Below are 19,972 nucleotides of genomic sequence, written 5' to 3' on the forward strand. Positions count from 1 at the left end.
TACTTCCAGCAGGATAACTCGCCATGTTATAATTCATGAATCATCTCAGACAGATTTATTGAACACAACAATGAGTTCCCTGTACTCCAGTGGCCTACATAGTCAGATCTCAATCCAATAGAGCACCTTTGGGATGTGGTGGAACGGGAGATTCGCATCATTGATGTGCAGCCGACAAATCTGCAGCAACTGCGTAGCAATCACATGATGCTATCATGTCAACATGGACCAGACTCTCTGAGGAATGTTTCCAGTACCTTGTTGAATCTATGCCACAAAGGATTAAGGCAGTTCTGAATGCAAAATGGGGTCCAACCTGGTACTAGCTGTAATGGTGGTGAACCCGAGGGTAGAGAAGGATCCATTAGCAGGTGTAAAGATGTTGAATTTTAATATAGAAAAACAATGAACTGAAGTCCCAAAAGGGGACGACCCCAAAGGGTAGACAGGCAGCAGCACAAAAGGGCAAGACAAAAACGGGAGAGTCAAAAACCAGAGAAGACTAAGAGCAGCAGACAAAGGTAACAAAAGGGCCAAACAGGCAGGAGGATCAAAAACACAGAGCAAGGATCAGAAACCAGAACATCAATCAGAGAAATACACAGGATCACAGCTTGGTAAAGACACTCAGAGAGGCAATACTTCGCACTGGCGACTTGTGAACAGAGTCCTTAAGTAGGGTGTGGTGAATAGTAAATTAGAGTCAGGTGTTCTGGTCAATATTCCAGCGATGGCGCCCTCTGGCGGTCACGGGCGTGATTGCCATTCCTGACACTAGCAAGGTGTGCCTAATAACGTGGCCGGTGAGTTTATATACTATATATACTATATTATATAGTGTATATGATTGTGATGGAAATTGTGTTATACTGATTACAAGAGAATTGTGAAGTGTGATTCAGTATGAAATCATGTGCTCATGTGTATGTGTGTATTATGACCTATGTTAAAGGAATGTGCAGAGGTAGAAAACACTCTTATCTGCCTTGACCCGCGGACCCATCAGCTGTTTCTATAAGCTGCTGCTTATGCTAAAACATGAAAACTACTGTCAGGAGAGAATGCACATGTAAGGCAAAAACTGTCTACTGTGCATTCTGCCTTGTTTCTCAGTGTGCCCAAATGTAGTGTAAACATGTGATAAGAACCCCGCCTACTAAACGGTATAAAGGAGGGGGACGGTTCTCTCTCCTCTCAGCTTCTGTTCTAGACTGAACTTTCATGCTTATTTTGTCTATTAATAAATTTCTCTTTTAACCACGCCTGAGTCCTCGTATATTTCAGAAATTTCCACGACAATGATAATGAATTACATGAATGGTTTATACCTATTATTTTTACATTTTAATTATGACCAAAACTGCTATATTTATTTAAAATATCATGGGTATACATTCAACATAATACTAATGCTACTCCCACCACTAATAATAAAACTACTGTAAATGTTTTGTTAATTTTCCTTAGCTCAAGGACAGTAACGTTTCACTGGGGGCCATCCCGTTATTTACCACTAGGTGGAGTATGGATGCCATGCAGGGCTAAATGATCACTTAATTCTACATATTTTAAATCTATTTTAATTATCTAACAATAAAAATGAATTATTGTAATAATTTAACCATCAAGCTAAAAAAAGTCTAGATCTGGTACCATGGAAATGTCTTCAGAAGGTACAAGGTGTGTGGAGCACAATGCTAATAAATCTTTTTTTCTTTTAAACTTTAGATAATTCTCCAGTGGTCTGTTTCTGTATTCATACAAGTGCTAGAGCCATCATAAGCTCTTTTTTGAGGTTCTAATTTCTGTAATCCATGTTAAATTAACTTATTCCGACAGATGCACATGAAGTCAGAATCACATGCCCACTCAACAGGCAAACAGACCATCTTTAGTACAATTAACAGCCTTTGAAATAACTTGGATGCTGGCTGCAGTCAGCTTCTAGGAATCCTCATGAATTATCATTTGTGTAAGTCAGATCATATGGTGGTCTGAATGCCACCCTCACCACACAGTCCATAAACCACATACAGTGAATTAAGTGTAAATGGAGTTTGTCACCATACTGGACCAGTAAGATAACACAATGCAACATAATGTAAGCATATTTTATTCATTCTGCTTTAACTGGAGACTGGAGTGACTCTGGAGTGTAACTGGAATCTTGGAGGTTAAGCAACAGCTGAGCTGGAAGACAAGAGACAAAAAGGTCATTCACTCACTCAAACACTAGCTTTCACCTTCAGTGCTGTAAACCACCTAATAGGTTTACCTGGTAGGTTCTGCAGATGTATCCTGGTATCCAGGATGTCCTGGAGTCTGTTCATCAGCACAAAGTAACGTAGGAGAAGCTCCTTGGGCCACAGCACCTTCTCATCCTCCATCTGGAGCTGCATCACCTGCATGTTCGCATACTGGGAGAAAAACTTGATGTTTTTCATCCACTCCCACAATCAGAATTAGAGAAAATAATTTCTTCCTTAAATTGTGCTACCTGCACACTAGACTCGGTTCCATCAAAGTTATTAAAAGAGGTATTACCAGCGGTAACTGAACCTCTTCTAACTATAGTTAACTCATCCATTACAATAGGTCACATGCCCAAATCATGTAAATTAGCAGTTATTAAACCTCTGATTAAGAAACCAAATCTTGATCCTACTGTACTATCTAATTATAGACCCATTTCAAACACATCATTTATATTTAAGATCATAGAAAAAGCTGTTGCCCAGCAATTATGCCTATATCTGCATAGGCATCACATATTTGAAAAGTTCCAATCTGGTTTTAGGCCCCATCACAGTACTGAAACAGCATTAGTTAAAGTAACAAATGACCTCCTCCTTGCTTCAGATCAAGGTTATGTATCGCTGTTAGTGCTTCTTGATCTTAGTGCAGCTTTCGACACAATTGATCATAGGATCTTGCTAGAAAGGTTAGAACGCTGGGTTGGAGTCTCTGGCACAGCCCTTTCATGGTTTCATTCTTACTTAACAAATCGCTATCAGTTTGTAGAGCTCAATAATATTCCATCCAAACGTACAAAAGTTAAATATGGGGTCCCGCAAGGCTCCATTCTAGGACCACTATTATTTACATTATATATGCTACCACTGGGCACAGTTATAAACAAACATGGTGTCACTTTTCACTGCTATGCAGATGACACTCAACTTTACATATCAGCCAAACCTGATGACAAACTCAGTTTAAGAAAAATTGAGGCCTGTGTAAGAGATATTAAATGCTGGATGTCTCTAAACTTCCTCCAACTTAATGAGGACAAAACAGAAGTTCTCCTTCTGGGCCCTAAGGCCTCAAAACAGAAAATTCCAGATCTAATGCTTAATCTCGCAGGCTACCCCATTACACCTGGCACAGTAGCCAAAAACCTAGGCGTCATACTCGACTCTGACCGATCATTTGATAAATACATAGATAATACTACTAGGATAGCTTTTCTACATCTCCGTAACATTGCTAAATTAAGAAATGCATTATCACAGGATGATGCGGAAAAATTGGTGCATGCCTTTGTTAGCTCTAGATTAGACTACTGCAATGCACTACTGTCAGGATGTTCAAATAGGAATCTAAATAAACTTCAAATAGTTCAAAATGCCACAGCCAGGGTTCTGACCAGAACTAGAAAATTTCAGCATATCAGTCCAGTCCTATCAGCCCTGCATTGCCTCCCAGTTAAATTCCGTATTGACTTTAAAATTCTTTTATTAACTTATAAAGCATTTCACGGGCTTGCTCCTGAGTACCTTCAGGAACTTATTTCCTATTACGAACCCCCACGCCCACTAAGATCACAGGGTGTTGGTCTTTTATTAGTTCCAAAAATTAATAAGGTAACAGCAGGGGGAAGAGCCTTTTCTTGTAAGGCCCCCCAGCTTTGGAATAATCTTCCTAAATGCGTCCGGGACTCTGACACAGTCACAATCTTTAAGTCTAGGTTGAAAACCCACTTATTAAGTTTAGCGTTTGATAATTAATATCCCCCCTTAGATAAAGGTACAGATCCAGGGGTTCACAGGCGAAGGGTTTTATGGTAGACTGGGGCGCTGGTGCTGTCGTCCTGTCACTGCTCGTGGTCACTCAAGTTTGTTGACAGTGCAGTGGACGGATGCCATTGTCTCAGAATGCCCCCAAGCCTATGTTACCTTCTGGTTCTGCCTTTTTAGCTAGGCTGTAATAATTTAACTAAATGCCGGAGATGCTGCCACACTCCGGAAATGTTTATAATTTCACCTGTCCTGTATATGTCCTCATACAGAGCTAATTTTCCCTGTTTCATTTCTCCACATGGCTGCCCGCCTGCTTGAGGAATAATGAGATGAGGAGACCAGCGATCCATCCTGGGCCAGCCACCTCCTGCCTAACCGGATGCATACATCATGATGGACATTATTACATATTTTTCCTTTTCTTTCTCTTCTTTCTATCTAAATTGTTGTTGTTGTCATGGTGACCGGTGTCGGCCAGAGGAGGATGGGTTCCCCCCCTGAGTCTTGGATCCTCTCAAGGTTTCTTCCTCATGCAAAAAACTAGGGAGTTTTTCCTTGCCACTGTCGCCTTTGGCTTGCTCACTGGGGGCTAGGACTCGGCACTTGTAAAGCTGCTTTGTGACAACAACTGTTGTAAAAAGCGCTATATAAATAAAATTTGATTGATTGATTGATGTTCTCCTCCACATACGTCTCCCAGTCTAAAATATCTTCTTCATATACAGTGGAGTCTCCTGGGTGGAAATAGACTCCTCATCCTCCTCAAGTGTAGTAGGAAGTCTGGACAAAGAGCAAAATGCAGTAACCAAAAAATACCTATATAGTAACCAAAAAGTTGTACATTGTATTTTGGACTAGGGCTTGTCATGGTATGCCAGCCCTGTAGCCCAAGGGAGACGCCCACACACATCTGCACACACCCTTCACTTATTCTACACAAGTGACTGTAAGGAAGGAGTGAAGCTACACAAGCCTCCCGCTCTTCTGAAGTCACAGCGCCAGGGTCTCAAATTCTCGAAACATGCATGTTCAATCTCCTGAATACTAATGACCTCCACCTGTCCCTGTGTGTCCCCACCCTCCTCCACCTTTCTTACACTACTCACTTACCACTTTACATTGTGAAGTTTTGCCTCTGACGTTGCATAGTGAGCGTTCCTTGCTCGTTTTTGCCTACCGTTGTTGTGACCTTTGCTTCTTCCTTACACCTCATTCTCAGCCCGACCCCTGGATTTGTAATGGACTCTGGACTGTATGGACCATGCTGCCCTGACCCTGCTGCCCTGTGTTCGCTTCTTTTTGTACTGTGTGTTTTGTGTGTGTCTTGTGCTGCTAGCTACAGTAGATTGTGTCTGGAGGATAAAGAAGCACTACGCTGCATTTAGATCCTTTTGTGGTTTTTCCAGCACATATTACAGTCACAAATGTTACAGGTTTTGCTTCCCATCTACATGGGACCATTACTTACCCACTAACTAGAGACTGGCTTAATCTGCTAAAATCAGAACAAAAAACAAACAAAACTTGGCTATTAATTTGTCTATTTGCATGCATAAAGATTGTCTGAGCAAATTAAGTAAAAAAACTACAGCATGAAAGAACTACTCACCTGCATTTCAATTCGTTGTTGCACTTGAGAGTTCGCTCCTTACAGAACCGAATGTATTTTCATGTGTGGGTATGCAACATGGATTTGGCTTATTAATATTGTTCATTAAATGACAATGAATGAATTCTTCTGCCCTTGCACTACTTTACCATCTGCATATTTCATTCAGCACAACTAATGACTTGTAGTGTAACCTACCAAAAATGCCAATTACAATGTTCAGGAATATGAAGGAGCGAATACAAATCCACAGAACAATGTAAATGCTGCAGGTGATGCTGTCCAGCTCTGGAACCCTTTGTACTTCTGACAGCAGGACACACCAGTGAGTCATGGTGAGCAGCGTGAACAGTGTGATAAATGCATTGTGCAGATCTCTGGAGAACACAACCAGCACGCTCACTTTCAAAGCAAACACTGGCAATTATCAAATACAATGTAAAAACTGAGGAGTCCAAAATGACTGAGGAGCGACATTAGGCAAACAGCCAGAGAAAAGAACCAAGAACTATTTACTACTAATGTCACGGCCTTTCCCGACAAAGGGCAAAATTTTATATTTCCCTTAGCCCAATCCCAACCACTACACCTTGGGGAGTCGCAAGTTGACAAATGCAGAGAGAAGATGGGAATTTGCACAATATATTTATTCAACAAAAGAATTTTATATATAAAAAAAAAAAAAATAAATCCATCAACTCCAAGTGCACCCAGTCCCAGTCCAGAACCTCGGCAGCCAGTTCAAGGAGGGACACGCAACAGTCCACTTAGTGTTCTGGATAGCAATGCTGCAGACAAAGGACAGAACAAAAACAAAACGCAGTCACCACTCAAAATAACTGAAATTGTAACAAAGAAACACACAAACCCACAAAGACGCAACACAAAAATGGAGCCCAAAGAATATAGAATATTTTAGCCAAACAAAATGTTCCCTAATAGGCTAGCACTGGAAAAAAAAACTACTTAACACCACAGCAAACCCTCCAAATTATAAACCCCAAAATAAATCAAACCAAACAAATCCAAATCCCTTACACACAACCAAAAATCAAATAATGAAATAAACCTATAGCAGTACCCAGCCTAATAGAAAGCAACTTAGCTATTTATAGCAACGGACTCCAACAAACTAAAACAAAAATGAAAAATTAAAATGTACTGCCCTAAAACTACGACTGGTGGATGGCAGAAGGTTAAAATTCTTCTAAAAAGGTAGGGGGTTGCACTTAGCTTTTTATCAGCGCGCTTCTCGTGCACAGACAGCACCAGCAGCAGAGTCTCTCACGTTCTCGCTTTCACCAGCAGCTCAGCTGTATTTACTCCGGCACGTCCCAACTTCTCAGATCAGTCGGACAAAACAGACACCGCTTGGTTCACTCGGTTCACCCTTCAAACAACGGAAGTCTTTCCGCTTTGTTGCGTACTTGCCAGAGTCGGGAGCAGTGTCCGCCTGTGTCACGCCTTTTCTGGCCTTTAACACATGAATGGTGGAGAAAATCAAGCGTTGACAGGTCATCTAGGCTACATGCTGTCTAAAGTGACGTCATTCATGAATAGTCATTTTTTATTAGAAAGCCTTTTATCTACTAAGATTTGGAAGAAAAGCAAGGGGCTATTTACACAATTCCCATAGAAACGCAACCCATTAACAGATATAACGGATATAGCATTGAAGTGATGATCACCTTTACAGCTTGTTATTTAGCAGTTGCCTGTAGTCTGCTGGTCTGAATCATGTTTAACTAATTAATTGTAATGAAAATACCATCTAAGCATTAATCATTTTTAAATGGTAGTCTGTAGCCTTATCACACAAGGGGGGAGGAGTGTTAATGTTGAACAAATAATAACTCACTTGAAACTTACCAGTAATATAAAAAGATGTAATATACCAGACATACCAGTGTGAGCGGTAATTTAGGAAGGAAGTTTCTAATTGTGTCTAGCCTTATAATTTTGATTGTAAGGGCAGGGTAAAGGTTAGGTTTCTGCCAACATGTAAAATCTTATGGAATTTGTATCTGTCCCCATGGACAGAGGTATCTATGTTCCTAAATCTGAAAGGCAGAAGCCGTTCTTAATGAATTATCTCCTACGATTGGACGACAGGAACAGACAGAAATAGACCTGAACTGAACTGAGCAGATGTGTAGTCTGTCTTGTTAAGTGAGGATGTAGGTGCTTACATGTGTATCCTGACTTAGTCATGGCATGGAGTTGGGTTTAGGGGGATACTGCTGCTTCTCCCTGGTCCACCATCCACGGGACCACGTTCTTCTCTCCAGCCCCACTGGAGACAACAGCAAAACAGGAGCAGCTGGAATTCAGCCAGTTCTCTATGTGTTTCAGCAGATGTACCTGAGTTAGAAGGTGAGCTACTACCTTTGCATGTAGAAAAGCAGGTAGGCTGTTTTTGCCCTGCTCTTAAGGACGGCTGGCTCTGTCTTTTTTGAAACCTTTGAATCGTTGAATTTTAACCAGCACTCTCCTTTCTCCTCAGCTACGTCGCTGATGTAGTGCCCTGTCAGGGAAGCAAGATGTCATTAGTCACTTTATAGTTTCTACTGCATGTTTGTGGATATTATCAGACTGCTCACCACTGTCCATGCTGCCACCCAAATGAGACACCACAGCGTGGAGTCTGTAGATGTCTGTGTGAACAGTTTCCTGCAAACAACAAGTACATCTGTTTTTTCATATGATTAAGTAAGAATGCATCTTAGATCGTTGATATGGGTCTCTCTCATATCTATCTATCTCTCTCAGCCTGTCTTTCTCAGTCTCTCTCAGCATCTTTCAATCTTCTTTTTCATCTCTCTCTCTATTTCCTCACCAGTGGGCTGACGTGCTGTACTTTCTCTCCCTGTCCTTCTCTGCTCTCATTTACTACTAATGGGTTGAGAGAACTACATCATTATGGCAGGTACGTATAAACGTAGACAGGTTGTAAATCCAAAATTTAATTGATCACTGTAGGAAAATGGCTGATGTTTACCTTGTTCTGGCACAGAGCTTTTCTCCAGATTATCCTCCTCATGTCCTTTGTCCTGGGTGTATGCTGGTCCACTGTGGACACATCACAAAGCCATTCAGTTAGCGTCTCATTGCTAATTGTGAAAGGGTGGACAGAGGTGAGAGAGCGTATGCTCAGGCCGTTGTACAAGCTGACCTTAACGGTTGCCCGAGTGAAGCCACTCCAGGGAGGACAGAGAGGTCCAGCTCTGAGGGGATGTCCATTAGGTTTGTTAGTTTCTTGCCCAGCATGTCAAACCTCTTAATGTGGAGGATCAGAACTCTGTTCCAAAAGGAAAAATGATGTAAGAATTGGAAGAGTGTGAGATGACTGCTTTAAAACTCATTGTTTGTGGTAATTCACATAATGCGGGTGTAACCCAGGTATAAATATTGCTCAGTTGATTATAAAATAATTATACAGTATTTTATATTTTAATAAAATAATATAAAATAATTAATTATTCGCAGTAATTAAATAAACATAAAATTATATAAGCATATTTATTTTACTCCTTTGAACTAAGGAAGTAGGCTACTAGCCAATCAGGTTTAAGCCCCTCCTACCACATAATTTGAAGTTACGAGAGACATATCGACGAGTTCCTGGAACCCCATCTTGACATTGCATGTGTTTAACGAGCTTTGGTGCCCTTCTTGAGTTCTGATTTCTCCGGTAAGGAGTGGCGAGCCAAGTCCTGAAAAAGAGATAAAGCAATTGCATGCAGAAGAGAATACTACGGAACTGGACTGAGACACGCACGCACACACACACACACACACACATGTATGTTTTTATTTATTTTTTATTCTGTCTACCCATTCACCTGATGTGCTGATAATCTCCAGGTTTGTAAGATCCCCAAATTAAATCTTTATTTACATGGTCTGAGTCACTGAATTTATCCTCCAAGACTTACCAGCTCTTTCACGAGCCTAGATCTGGTCCAAAGAATATACAGCACGAAACCCCACTGCCATTGTTGAACACGTTACATAAAGTGGCGAGCCAGCCAGGAGCTGGTTAAAACTAATAATAATTGAAGTAACTCAGAGCTGATTTTTCTGAGACCAACTTACACGTATAGTTTAAACACATTGTTCAGCCCTGTTTTTGCATTTTTTGCATTGGAAAGGAACCATGGAGATTATCCAGTCAGAGAACATAGAAGTGCATAATTCTCTGTTAGTAAAGGGGATCACAGGATCTGAGTCAGATGAAGAGCTAATGGATGTTTTAAAGACCTATGGGTCAATTAGCAGGGTAATCCCTATCACAAACCCAGATTCCGAACTGCACAACCATGCTATAGTTGAGTACAATTATAGTACAGCAGTAGAGTCATTGCAATCTATTCTGCCTTTCACGCACCAGAACAAAGTCAATCCTACTGTGATTTATCATGTAAATACCCTGTCTAGTGTATATCCAAGTGAAGACAGTGCAGGTGCAACATTAAAATACCTGAACATACTAAAAGACGTTGCTAAACGTAGCGGAAAGCCTTTTAGTGCTGTGTTACAGGAGGAGCTGTGTCACATGTCCAGATCACTCAGTCTTGCTGATGAAGAAATTGTAAAGAGTGGTGATGATGATTGTTCTGAAACTGATCAAGAGAAGGAAGTCTTCCCCGCACACCATACTCCTGAGCCAAGTAAGCTGAGCACAACCCAGTTACCTCATGTCAGCAGTAACAGTCAACCCCTCTCAACACCCAAACTTGCTGCCAAGTCATCACACAGGGTAAGCACTAGCGACTTAAACCCCACTGAAGTGCAAAGGGTCATCGTGGAACACATAGTGAAGAGCGAAGGAGCTGCATCACAGCATTATAATGCACTCCGACTCAGAACATTTTCGGGAAGGATTCCATGCTCTAGTAATGAAGCAGATTATGAAACATGGCGCAACAATGTAGAACTCATGTTAGAAGACCCTACTCTTCCTGAGATGCACCAAACCAGAAAGATTATAGAGAGCCTTGCACCACCCGCCACAGATATCATCAGACATTTAGGCCCGCATGCCACGCCAAGTGCATACCTTGAGCTTCTAGATTCTGCATTCGGTACTGTGGAAGATGGAGATGAGTTGTTCGCGAAGTTTATGAACACTTTTCAGAATGCAGGCGAGCGACCATCCAGTTACTTACATAGGCTGCAGAGGGCATTGAGTATGGCTGTAAGAAGAGGTGGCATTCCCATGTCAGAATCCAACAAACACCTTCTTAAGCAATTTTGTAGAGGATGTTGGGACGATGTTTTGATTTCTGAGCTACGATTAAAGCAAAGAAAAGACAGTCCACCCACCTTTTCAGAGCTTTTGTTGTCCCTTAGGACTGAGGAAGACAAGCATGCTGTCAAAACCACACGAATGAAACAACATCTCGGATTATCAAAGCAAAGAACTCATGTCAATGCTCAAATAGCATACCCAGGTCAAGATGTGAGCCAAGTGTATGATTATTCCATGTCCACAAAGGAAGTCCCTTCTGAAACAGAGCAGCTGAGAAGACAAATCGCAGAGCTAAAAGCGCAGGTAGTGTCTATGCAGCAGAAAAAGGAGGTGAGGGCAAAAGTTAAAACACCCAAAAGCATAGCTGAAACCCAAAGCACCTGCAGTTCTACAAAGGTTTTGCCTGTTTCTGCCAGTAGAGAGCATTTTGAGACTGTGGACGGTGTCCAGAAGAGTAAACCCAGAGCCTGGTACTGTTTTAGGTGTGGACAGGATGGACACATTGCTAATGTGTGCAGCAACGCCCCTAATGCCAAGTTAGTTGAGCAAAAGAAGAAAGAACTGAGGGAAAAGCAACACCGATGGGAAGTACAGTCTGCAACTTTAAACGAGTAACTGTTCCTGTTGAGGGACAAACAGGAACACGAGAATCAAGATGTCCCACTAACCATCAAAAGCACAATGCAACAAATCATTATCATTCTACTTGTGGTGCCAACGCACTACCAAAAGGGTTAATTGGTGCCAAGTGTACCGCACAAGTAAGAATTTCTGGACAAGAACATCAATGCCTTTTAGACACTGGTTCCCAGGTAACAACTATTCCTTGGTCCTTCTATAAAGCTAACCTGACTGAACAGCCCATTAAACCTTTAACTGATTTGCTTGAAGTCAGGGGAGCAAATGGCCAACTAGTACCCTATGAAGGTTATGTTGAAGTAGCAGTCACCTTCCCAAAAGAAATCACTGGTTCTGAATTTGAAGTCTCCACACTAGCCTTAATTGTCCCAGATCTTTGCACAGAGGGCTCATCACAAGTTCTCATAGGAACAAACACATTAGATACTCTGTACAAAGAATCCTTTGGAGCTCAACTTCCTAAGCACTACTCACCTTACTATGGGTATCGCGCTGTGCTGAAAACACTTCAGTTGAGACATGGGCAAAGCACAAAAGGTCCCCTAGGCCTGGTGAAACTGTGCGGGAGGGAACCAACACTCATCCCTGCAAGGCAAAGAGTCACTGTTAATGCAGAGGCGAGAATTAACAAATTCAGCATGGAAAAGTCCGCTGTATTAGAACCACCATCAGCAACATCACTGCCAGGTGGAATTTTCATTGCAAGTTCTTTAATCCACCTTCCATCTGTAAACACACACAAAGTCAAGGTAACTCTGCATAATGAATTGGACCATGATGTTATCATTCCTCCAAATAGAGTCATTGCAGAGTTAAATGCTGTACAGCACATTGTTACCCAAGAGCACAATGTTGGTGATTCCGGGTCAACTCCAGTGGATTCAGCTCTTAAAACCAGCATTGGTTTTGACTTTGGAAATTCACCACTGTCTACAGAATGGAAGGAACGGATCTCTGAAAAGCTTAACTCTGTGCTTGAGGTATTTGCCAGACATGACTTAGATTTCGGCCATACATCCAATGTGAAACATCACATTACTCTTAATGATCAGACTACTTTCAAGCAGCGTGCAAGACCTATTCACCCCCAAGACATAGAGGCGGTCAGAAAGCATCTTCAAGACCTACAACATTCAGGTGTGATCAGAGAGTCAGAGTCTCCTTTTTCCTCTCCCATTGTTGTAGTGCGAAAAAAAGACGGTACTGTGAGGTTATGCATAGACTATCGCAAGCTCAATTTACAGACTGTCAAAGACTCATATGCCTTACCAAATCTGGAAGAGTCCTTCTCAGCCCTGAATGGATCAAAGTGGTTCTCAGTGCTCGATTTAAAATCTGGGTATTACCAGATTGAAGTTGAGGAGTGTGACAAGCAAAAGACCGCATTTGTCTGCCCGCTAGGCTTCTGGGAATTTAATAGAATGCCACAAGGCATCACTAATGCGCCAAGCACATTCCAGAGGTTGATGGAGAAGTGTATGGGAGAGCTAAATTTGAAAGAAGTGTTAGTTTTCCTGGATGATATTATAGTGTTTTCAAAAACGCTTGAGGAACACGAACAACGGCTCCTGAAAGTCTTATACCGGCTTAAAGAGTACGGATTGAAGCTCTCACCAGAGAAATGTAGGTTTTTCCAGTCCTCTGTTCATTACTTGGGACATGTGATCTCCCAGAATGGAGTTGAAACTGATCCTGAGAAGCTGGAAGCCCTTAAAACCTGGCCAAAGCCTCGAAACCTCAAAGAACTCAGATCATTCCTTGGTTTCTCTGGATATTACAGAAGGTTCATCAAAGATTATTCAAAGATCATTAAGCCTTTGACGAATCTCACTGTCGGCTACCCTCCATTACGCAAAGGATCTAAGCCACACAACACAAGTGGGAAATACCTTGATCCAAAAGAGCCATTTACTGAGAGATGGACACCTGACTGTGAAGAAGCCTTCACAACCATTATAGAGAAACTCACTTCTGCTCCGGTTCTAGGGTTTGCTGACCCAAAAATGCCCTACATTCTTCATACAGATGCTAGCACGACCGGCCTTGGGGCTGCTTTATATCAGGAGCAAGAAGGCCAGATGAGAGTAATTGCTTTTGCAAGCCGAGGGCTCTCGCGCAGCGAATCCAGGTATCCAGCACACAAACTCGAATTCCTCGCCCTCAAATGGGCAGTAACAGAAAAATTCTCAGATTACCTTTATGGAAATTCATTTACGGTGGTGACTGACAGTAATCCCCTTACGTACATATTAACCTCTGCTAAACTTGATGCTACTGGTTACAGGTGGCTATCAGCCCTTTCCACCTTCACATTCAACCTTCAATATCGTGCTGGGAACAAAAACCAAGATGCAGATGGCCTATCAAGACGCCCTCACGGTGAACTAATTAATGATTCTCTATCCCAAAAGGAACAGGAACGGCTGAAGCAGTTTGTCCAGCATCACATACCTGATTATGATCTATCCGAAATAAATCAGGAAGTGATCATGGCCATGTGTGAGAAGCATTTCATTGTGAGTGATTATGGTGACTGCAGATCTCCCATCACTGCTGTGGAGTCACTGTGCATTCAGGCAAATGCCATTCCAGACCTTTTTGAAAAGGGACCCGAGTCTGTTTTCAGTTTTCCGATGACTACTTTGAGGGAAGAGCAAAGATCTGATTCATGTCTTCGTGAGGTGATATTTCAGTTAGAGACGGGGGAAAGGCCATGTCCAACTGTGCGAGCCGAACTACCTGAATTGCCATTATTACTAAGAGAATGGAACCGTCTTGAAGTACATAATGGAATCCTGTACAGACGGCGACAAGAAGGAGAGCAAACACAGCATCAGTTGGTATTGCCAGATAAACTGCGCCCCCTAGTGCTAGAGTACCTACATGATAATATGGGCCACATGGGCATAGAACGCACATTAGATCTTGTGCGTTCCAGATTCTTCTGGCCCAGAATGGCCTTGGATGTTGAGCATAAGGTCAAAACTTGCAATAGATGTGTGAGACGGAAAGCTTTACCTGAAAAGGCAGCACCCTTAGTCAATATCACAGTTTCCAGACCTTTAGAACTGGTTTGTATGGACTTTTTGAGCATTGAGCCAGATCAAAGTGGTACGAAGGATGTTTTGGTAATAACAGATCACTTCACAAAATATGCTATTGCAGTCCCAACCCCTAATCAGAAAGCACGCACGGTAGCTAAATGTTTGTGGGAAAACTTTATTGTGCACTACGGCTTCCCAGAGCGCTTGCACAGTGACCAAGGCCCGGACTTTGAGTCCAAAACCATAAAGGAACTCTGCAATCTCGCAGGAATCCAAAAGACAAGAACCAGCTCTTACCATCCCCGGAGCAATCCTGTTGAAAGGTTCAACCGGACCTTGCTTAATATGCTCGGTACTCTGACAACCCAAGAGAAATCTCATTGGCGTGACTTCGTAAAACCTTTGGTTCATGCATATAATTGCACGAAGAATGAGGTCACTGGTTTTGCGCCATATGAACTAATGTTTGGCAGACAACCAAGACTGCCAGTAGACATAGCTTTTGGCCTACCAGTCAAGGAAACCCCAAATATATCACATTCGCAGTACGTCAAAGCTCTGAAATCTCACCTTGAGGAGAGCTACAGAATAGCCACCCAAAATGCTTTGAAGTCTGCTGGAAGAAATAAAAGCAGATTTGATAAACTGGTGACTGAATCAAAATTGGAAGCTGGAGACAAGGTTCTGGTTAGGAATGTGCGCATTAGAGGAAAACACAAGCTTGCTGACAAATGGGAGGCTGATGTGTATGTAGTTGTCAGTCGTGCAGGAAATTTACCTGTATTCACAGTCCAACCTGAAAATAAAGATGGTCCCCAACGTACCTTACACAGAGACCTGCTGTTGCCCTGTGGATTTCTGTCAACACCAAATAAAGACACCATGCCATCTACTAAGACTTGCAGACCCAGAACCAGATCAAGACAAACGGTTAGTGAGATGAATGATAGCCTAGAATCAGAACCAGAGGATAATGAGTTGAACCTCCTCCCTGCACCATTCCCGGCAGGAGAGTCTAGACTTACCAAATTGTGTGTCTATGATCCCAAGAAACCCATTCCTACTCAGAATGAGGGAGCGGAAATGAAAGGTGATACTAAGCACAGTGAAGAAAGCAATCAAAAGGTACCTGCGGTTTCTGCTGTGGATGTTCCCAGAATACCTGAAGTAGCACAAGCTACATCAAATGCAAGCATGCCTGCAAAATGTGCCATCAGTAACTTACCTGTTGACTACATTCTTGATCCTGGTGATGAACCCCTTGGATTGTCTAGAGAAACCACAACTGATTATGACGTACCTGCTGTAAAACCTATTGAGAAGGAAAAAAATTACCTACCTGACTTACCTCACCTGACAACCGATGTTCCCAAGGTATGTGAAGTTTCTGCCGAAGTAACAGCAAGCTCAAGTGATGAATCTGCTGAAAGTCCTGTGGAAGCAAAAGAAAATTACTTACCTTGTCCGATGATTGATGTCCCCAGAGCGTCTGAAGATCCTGATTTTAGCGAAATGACAGCAAGCACCAGTAACGAACCTGCAGGACCTGTTGACACAGAAACCTCTGTGAGGCGTTCCCATAGAATTCCTGTACAGCCTAAAAAGTTCCATTATCCCCAATTAGGGAACCCACTTATTTCAGTTGTCCATTCCCTATTCCAAAGTCTTAACACAGCCATTATTGATTCTATGAGTAGTTTTGAAACTGTAGAAACTCTTCCTAACCTATCGTTGCATCACTCTAAAGTTGTGTAATTACCTGTATGCAATGGGACTTGCATATATTTTGAGGGGGAGGGTGTAACCCAGGTATAAATATTGCTCAGTTGATTATAAAATAATTATACAGTATTTTATATTTTAATAAAATAATATAAAATAATTAATTATTCGCAGTAATTAAATAAACATAAAATTATATAAGCATATTTATTTTACTCCTTTGAACTAAGGAAGTAGGCTACTAGCCAATCAGGTTTAAGCCCCTCCTACCACATAATTTGAAGTTACGAGAGACATATCGACGAGTTCCTGGAACCCCATCTTGACATTGCATGTGTTTAACGAGCTTTGGTGCCCTTCTTGAGTTCTGATTTCTCCGGTAAGGAGTGGCGAGCCAAGTCCTGAAAAAGAGATAAAGCAATTGCATGCAGAAGAGAATACTACGGAACTGGACTGAGACACGCACGCACACACACACACACACACACATGTATGTTTTTATTTATTTTTTATTCTGTCTACCCATTCACCTGATGTGCTGATAATCTCCAGGTTTGTAAGATCCCCAAATTAAATCTTTATTTACATGGTCTGAGTCACTGAATTTATCCTCCAAGACTTACCAGCTCTTTCACGAGCCTAGATCTGGTCCAAAGAATATACAGCACGAAACCCCACTGCCATTGTTGAACACGTTACACGAGACTCACCGTGGGAGTGTGAAGAACTCCACCACTTCACATGCCTCGGTGCCTTGACCACATTCACATTTGAACTCCAAAACCGTTGACTGAAAAAAAGTTTTCATTGAGAGTGACAATGGTTAGGATGGCTCCCTAACTTAACAAACTGGCAAAAAAGTGTTGTCTAGTAGGGGTGTGTGAGGTGACAGACCTTGAAGTAATTGTGTAGGCTGTCAGTCAAGGTAGAGCTCAGGTTAACAGAGAGGTGGTTGAAGTCCTCCACTCTGGAGCTCTGCAGTCCACAGCTTTCAAACAACAGAAATCAACTGAGAGGTTACAACATTCACACAGAAATAACCCACATTATCCCATACCAAGTGTGTGCATACTTTGTGACAATGCACACTCTGAAGAAACACATGTTAAGAACAGTTGATTTACAAGAAGGAGATGTGGTGATATAGCACAGAATTACCTGCTGCAGGTGCGCACAGATTTGAGGTGAAACTCAAAATTTGCCACAGGGCAGATGTAAGAGAAGGAGGAAACCCTGAGTGTCTCTCCCTCCTCCTTCAGCTGAAGCAAACACATCATCAGGAACTCATGAGCATCCTGTGGAAGACAGTACATCGGAACGGCATTACTCCTGGACTTCAGCAGCAACAGAGTTGAGAAAACAAAGAAGGTTGTGTGCAGTTCCTGCAGACTACTGCATGTGGTTCTGATGTGTTCTGAATGGCTCAGAGGGTTGTTTAGCCGAACCTGTTCGTAGTCCTCTCCAAACGCAGGGCATCTGACTGAAATACAGGCATTCAGGGCTCTCAGGAGCTTCTTCTTCTTTGAAGAGCTACGACTAGTGAGCCTGCCTTGCTGTAGATCTGCAAAACATCTACGCACAGTAACAGGGAGACCAATGTGGTTTATAACTCTCAGCATCACAACACCTCTCTAAGCACTCATAATTGAACAGTTCATTTAGACATGTGAATCCTCTGTTCCTGATTGGCTACCTGAGCATCTGGCAGCTGGATGGATCCGTCCAGCTGGAGCACTGAGCTCTGATGGGGCTCCAGAAGCAGGAGAGACTCAGAAGACACTGCAGAGTGGCGTTCATATAACATGTATTCCCAATGTTGGGAAACCTAACAGGACATTAATGTTTAGAATAGATTTAATACATAATCAGTAAAACTTCCAGGCCACTAGGTGTCAATGTCACGTAATTTCAGAATTTGAAGAAGAACTGCAAAAATACTTATTGCTCCTTTAATTGCTACGTGCCTTTATTTTGGTTCAGAGATAAAGACTGTGTACATTACATCTGTGTACACTGCAAAATCACGTAATGGTTGTGTGCTAAAACACAACGTGTTCTGTCTTTACCCGAGCTGTCGGATCTCTGTGTCTCTGCCAGCAGAAACAGTGGGGGCGTGTCCTTGGCCCTCACCCTGGCCACTCTCAGTCACCCTTTCACTACTGACGATGTGCGGTAACAGGTGCTGCAAATTCTGCACACGAAAGTCTCCCTCTACCACAACAGCCGGAAATCTGAAAGAGAGAGTAGAAGTGACAGATGAATATGGAGTTTGTGTAGTGCACAAAATGTTCACATACATACAAATGTTGTTTTTAATATTTTTCAGTTTCTCTTGATTTATGCCACAATGTCAATATATAACCATTATAGATTGTCCATACTTTACTGTGCCATGAAGATGACTTTAATAATGTACCCACCTATCCATGGGCACGGAGCACACATCTTTATCAGCAGCCCCTATGGAGAGAACAAAACCTTGGAGTAAGTGTCTTTGACTAAAACATACTATGCAAAGGGACAAAATCATAAAAGATTCTGAGCTCTGACCAGGAACAATCCCTTCCGTGTTCTTGGGTTCAGTAGGGAGTTTGTTGTTGGACCTGGGGGCAAATAATTCCAGGGAAAAATCATAGACAGAATAAATAATAACCAAATGTGCATGTGACTACACATGTGCATGTGACTACACAATTCATAAGGCTGGGACGGTTTTCATACCTGGTTAAGTGTCCCTCAGAGGAAGAGGAGCAAGAGATGGAGGAGGAGCTGACATTCAAGGACTGAGTGTCAGTTACTTGTGTCAGGGAGGATGACTCTATATGTCTCCACCATCTTTGCTTTTTCTTCTTTTTAACTTCACTATTCATACCCTCTTTGTTCTTTTTCTGTAGGAAAGCATTGGTTTGTCAAATCATGGGTATGGGAAACCTCAGTACACCCTAAAAAGCATCACATCTTAAATCGAAAAAATATCGGAGAAAATATCGGAGAATCGGAGAATAACCGGTATAAAAATGCCGGTTACTCCTTTTTAGACCACAACGTATAAAAACGTTAGATAGCTACCTTCATACACGAGTAAATGCAACCCATTTGTCCGATATACGCTCCTTCCTAACAGAATTAATGTAAACGTCGTCGCGTCGGGTTTGCAGGTACTTTAAATGTGATGTTCGCGATATATTGACCTGGTTCTATTGTGCAGCGCTGTCACGGCCTCGTTGTTAACGTCAGTAGCTATATGACGTAAATAGTGCTGCGTTCTGTTGTCGTTAAGTGTGAAGCTGTAAGCTCCAGACTATTTAGCACAACTTCTATACCCTAAATCCAAAACCAAACACTTAGGTCCTCAGACACAGGTCTTCTGGTGATTCCAAAATACAAGCTTGTTACTGCTGGTGGGCGCTCATTCTGTGTAATGGCCCCAAAACTGTGGAATGGCCTCCCGCAACATCTCCGCCTCTGTTCATCCTTTTCCTCCTTCAAAACTCAGCTTAAAACTCACCTTTTCTCTCAGTATTTTCTCCCTTCCACATAGTCATAGTATGGTTTAATTAATTATATTTATTTATTTAATTGTTATTTGTTTTTTTTCCCCATAGGATTTTTGTAAAGTGTCCTTGGGTACTAGAAAGGCGCTATATAAGTTTAACTTATATTAAATACGTTGTTTAAATATCTAAGT

The 19,972-nt window shown here is 42.0% G+C and overlaps 1 protein-coding gene across 12 annotated transcripts; it reads right to left on the reverse strand.

Annotated features, from left to right (window-relative positions):
• Nucleotides 1–6,324: 6,324 nt before the first annotated feature.
• Nucleotides 6,325–19,972, reverse strand: LOC143485687 (uncharacterized). Of its 12 annotated transcripts, none has more exons than XM_076985207.1 (18): nucleotides 19,354–19,786; nucleotides 19,006–19,172; nucleotides 18,705–18,887; nucleotides 18,351–18,515; nucleotides 17,978–18,109; nucleotides 17,730–17,856; nucleotides 17,443–17,579; nucleotides 17,179–17,272; nucleotides 16,995–17,074; nucleotides 16,555–16,685; nucleotides 16,022–16,108; nucleotides 9,214–9,341; nucleotides 8,801–8,852; nucleotides 8,627–8,697; nucleotides 8,229–8,298; nucleotides 8,014–8,152; nucleotides 7,818–7,921; nucleotides 6,325–7,102 (listed from the first exon to the last, which is right to left on the reverse strand). In XM_076985207.1, exons 1-13 carry the CDS (start codon nucleotides 19,378–19,380, stop codon nucleotides 8,802–8,804), a joined length of 1,509 nt encoding a protein of 502 aa, XP_076841322.1. In that variant the 5' UTR covers nucleotides 19,381–19,786; the 3' UTR covers nucleotides 6,325–7,102; nucleotides 7,818–7,921; nucleotides 8,014–8,152; nucleotides 8,229–8,298; nucleotides 8,627–8,697; nucleotide 8,801. The 12 variants fall into 12 exon arrangements, with proteins under 12 accessions (XP_076841322.1, XP_076841321.1, XP_076841324.1 ...); XM_076985206.1 differs by having other exon boundaries at nucleotides 8,229–8,520; XM_076985209.1 differs by having other exon boundaries at nucleotides 6,325–6,966; nucleotides 7,060–7,102; nucleotides 8,229–8,697.

Source organism: Brachyhypopomus gauderio, unplaced genomic scaffold (genome assembly GCF_052324685.1).
Source record: "Brachyhypopomus gauderio isolate BG-103 unplaced genomic scaffold, BGAUD_0.2 sc37, whole genome shotgun sequence".
Lineage (NCBI taxonomy): Eukaryota > Metazoa > Chordata > Actinopteri > Gymnotiformes > Hypopomidae > Brachyhypopomus > Brachyhypopomus gauderio.

Coding starts and splice junctions, on each gene's coding strand:
- LOC143485687 (XM_076985207.1), bottom strand. CDS start 19,380: ATGGGTTGCATTTACTCGTGTATGAAG. Junction 16,109..16,554: donor TCGTAACTTCAAATTATGTG/GTAGGAGGGGCT, acceptor CTGTGTCAACAG/GTCCTGCAGGTTCGTTACTG. Junction 8,853..9,213: donor CTCTCGTAACTTCAAATTAT/GTGGTAGGAGGG, acceptor ACATCCCCTCAG/AGCTGGACCTCTCTGTCCTC.